The following is a 3,362-nucleotide window of genomic DNA, read 5'->3' as shown; positions in this document are numbered from 1 at the left end:
AGGTTTTTGGTCCCTTTCTTTCTCGTCTCTTAGCCCTTGTTTGATTCTTCATTTTTTCAAAACTCATTTTTAATCACACGTTTTTCAATAAAATAATATTATACGCAAATTTAAAACTTTTCTTTAATTTTTAACCACACATTTTTCATTAATCTACTATTTAAAATGCATTATTTCTCCCAACATGAGGATAAAACAAGGGCTTAATTGGTAATATGAAATAATTGGCAAAAGAAAAAATGAAAAGATAAACAACAAAAATTGGAAATGCAATTATGCAAATGAGTAGTAGAAGACTTTATTAATAACAACTTATATTATAACCAAATATTAATAAATAAACATGTGGCCACCGACGAAATATGGTAATTAACTAAAATTATTCCTTTTCCCCCACTCACATGACTATCATTTTAACAATATTTAAATTTTTGAAATATAACCCAAGATCCATTGAAAATCTTGAACAGAACAGAAAGACCCCAATTATCATGAAAATTATGTAACTTATTTACATAATTGTACACCCTGTAGAGTTCTCTTCACTGAAGTAATCGCACCTTGAAACATAGCAAGGCCTGCCGTATACATATCCAGGTCCATAGTTGCCGTCGTAAGACACCTGTGAGGGCGGCGGCGGAAATCCATAACCATGGTAGCATGGCCCGCCGCCGCGACCTTCGTAGCATGGCCCACAACAAGGATTGACTGGATAAACCAGTGGCAATCCCACTCCAGGTGGTGGAACTGGTGCAGGGTTCTTCGGTGGTTGAGGATTAGGAGCATCTTTGGGCTTCTCCGCCGCCGCCGGTGGTGGTGCATTTCCCTTGCCGTTTGATTTGGGTTTGGCAGCAGCTTCTGGTTTCGGCTCGAGTTTCTCGGCCCCCTTCGGCTTCTGTTCTGCCGGCTTCGTCTTATCATCCTTCCGCTTGTCATCCTTCGGCTTATCATCCTTCGGCTTGGGAGCCGCCTCCTTTTTGATTTCAATGCTCTTAATAATCTTGCCACCCTTGCAGATCAATTTGTCTCGAATTTTCTCAGGGCTGCAGCATATTACAGTGATTGTCACTGTATTTTCCTTCTCATTAAAAGTCCTGTCGCTAATTTCTGTTGTCCCAAATTTTTCACAACACCAAATATAAACAAAAATAAAAAAATAATGTATGTCATAATCCAAAATATTGCTTATTGCTCAAAAGCAGCTTCTCTTGAAAGAATGATAAAAAAGGAAGGCTTACGAGGAATCTTGCAGAGAATTTTCTGGATCTTCTTGTAGCAGCAGGGACATTTGAGATCAACGTTCAGCACCATTACAGTTTTCTATTACATCAAATGAAAATGAAGGTCAAAACATAGGCAGAATCAAATAAAAGTGAGTGAAAATTACTGGGTTGTGATCAAAATTGATACCTTCTCAGCCATGGTTGATAGTGAGGAGTGATGGATCTAGAATTCAGAGAAAAACAGAGTAAATTGATTTTGACAAGAAGTTTGAGAGTGAGAGAGAGAGAGAGGAAAATGTATAATTCTATAATCAACAATATGAACTTTGGAGTGGGAGCTTTGTCATGTTGAATTTCATGAAAATCATCAAGATTGTACTGTCTATGGGGTGGGGTAGGAGTGCGTAGGGGTACATTGCTGACTCTTTACTCTGTTTGCATGTGCTGTTATTGATAGGCACAACTAACCTTCCCAAGTTTTGATAGTGTTTTCATACACAATCAAATGGATTTGGATTTCAAATTAACCCTTCGGTCGTACGATTATGAGCCATGCACCCCCACATGCCCAACAACATATATAGACGCGTTAAATGACTAATAATATAGGCGTGAATCTTCATACGATCGTTCACAAATTTTATTTTCCGAGCTAAGTTTGGTTTCAATTTTATTATTATTATTATTATTATTATTATTATTATTATTATTATTTTAACAAAATCGCCTCTGGAAAAAGTAAAAAGGTGAAAAGTTTAACTAATGATTTTATTGAAATCGAATAATTTTACTCGAGAACCGATTGATTTTGAGGTTGAACGAGTAAGTTCTTAGGTTAGTTGAACAGTTTCTAATTTCTCAATTATTTATTCATGATTGGATTGGTTATTAAATTGATTTGTGCTTTTTGTTTGATTTTGTCGACTAATCTAATCAAGTTGTAATATCATAAATCGGTATAATTTGTGGGGAAAATTACAGCTGCGGTCTCTAACATTTTCACTTTTCACAGACTTTACCTCAAATTTCACTTTGTCATCCACGGATCCAAACCTTTCAAATATTCTCATCGCAAGGATAAAATGACAGAAACCGTTAGTCAATTTGTTGACTACGCAAAATGGACCCTCCACGTGGTCAACCGATAGTCACTTCACGTAATCCTCACTGCACACAATAACGAATGGTCGAAGCACAATAACAAATTTGATTTTCCGAGCTAAGTTTGGTTTCAAGTATTTTTCGACAAATTCACCTCTCGAAAAAGTAAAAAGATCAAAAGTTCAACTAATGAGTCTATCAAAAATCAAATAATTTTACTTGAGAACCGATTGGTTTTGAGGTTGAACGAGTAAGTTCTTAGGTTAGTTTAACGGTTTCTAATTTTTCAATTATTTATTCATGATTAGATTGGTTATCGAATAGATTTGTACTTTGAAAAATTCTACTTGTACATAATTATTGCACATAATGGTGTCCATAATGTGATATGATAATCATCCGATTATTGATGTGCAAGTGTGAGATTTGAATTAAAGGTTAGATTCAGTGCCATGTGTATTTATGAACACCATTATGTAGATAATTATGTACATGTAGCACTTCCCTTGTGCTTTTTGTTTGGTTTAGTCGGCTAATCTAATCATGTTGTAATAACATAAATCGGTATAATTTGTGGGGAAAATTGCAGCTGCGGTCCCTAATATTTTCACTTTTTACAGGTTTTATCTTAACTTTCATTTTATATCATTTACGGTTTCAAACCTTTCAAATATTCTCACTGTGAGGACAAAATAACAGAGACCGTTGATCTGACCCAATTTTGACTAATTTTTAGATGGCAAAAGGGTAACTTTAGATTTCTTGTATTAAAGAATTAAAATATATTAAATAAAAAAACAAAAAAGAAAATAATTTGGAAAGTTATTTTTCTTCTTCCACTTTTTCCCACTCCAATCCCACACGCTACCATGCCATCACAGAAACCAAAACCACATGTGTAGCCATTATTGTAGATCCAGGCCCTTCGACGCCGACGACCGCCATGCATCGATGATCATCAACCCACCACAACCAAATCATCTCACGAATCCACATAAAGTACAACTCCACCATTTATTCTTCTCATTTCGGATCAAA

The 3,362-nt window shown here is 35.4% G+C and overlaps 1 protein-coding gene across 1 annotated transcript; it reads right to left on the bottom strand.

Moving 5' to 3' along the window:
• Positions 1-297: 297 nt before the first annotated feature.
• LOC111402401 (heavy metal-associated isoprenylated plant protein 6-like) lies at positions 298-1,711 on the bottom strand. The gene is made up of 3 exons (XM_023030676.1): positions 1,411-1,711; positions 1,239-1,320; positions 298-1,107 (listed from the first exon to the last, which is right to left on the bottom strand). Exons 1-3 carry the CDS (start codon positions 1,420-1,422, stop codon positions 512-514), a joined length of 690 nt encoding a protein of 229 aa, XP_022886444.1. The 5' UTR covers positions 1,423-1,711; the 3' UTR covers positions 298-511.
• Between the last annotated feature and the right edge of the window lie 1,651 nt (positions 1,712-3,362).

The sequence above is a fragment of the Olea europaea genome, chromosome 10 (assembly GCF_002742605.1).
Source record: "Olea europaea var. sylvestris chromosome 10, O_europaea_v1, whole genome shotgun sequence".
In the NCBI taxonomy this organism is placed as follows: Eukaryota; Viridiplantae; Streptophyta; class Magnoliopsida; order Lamiales; family Oleaceae; genus Olea; species Olea europaea.
The sequence above is the reverse complement of the archived record's forward strand: the minus strand, read 5'-3'. Positions and strand labels throughout refer to the sequence as shown.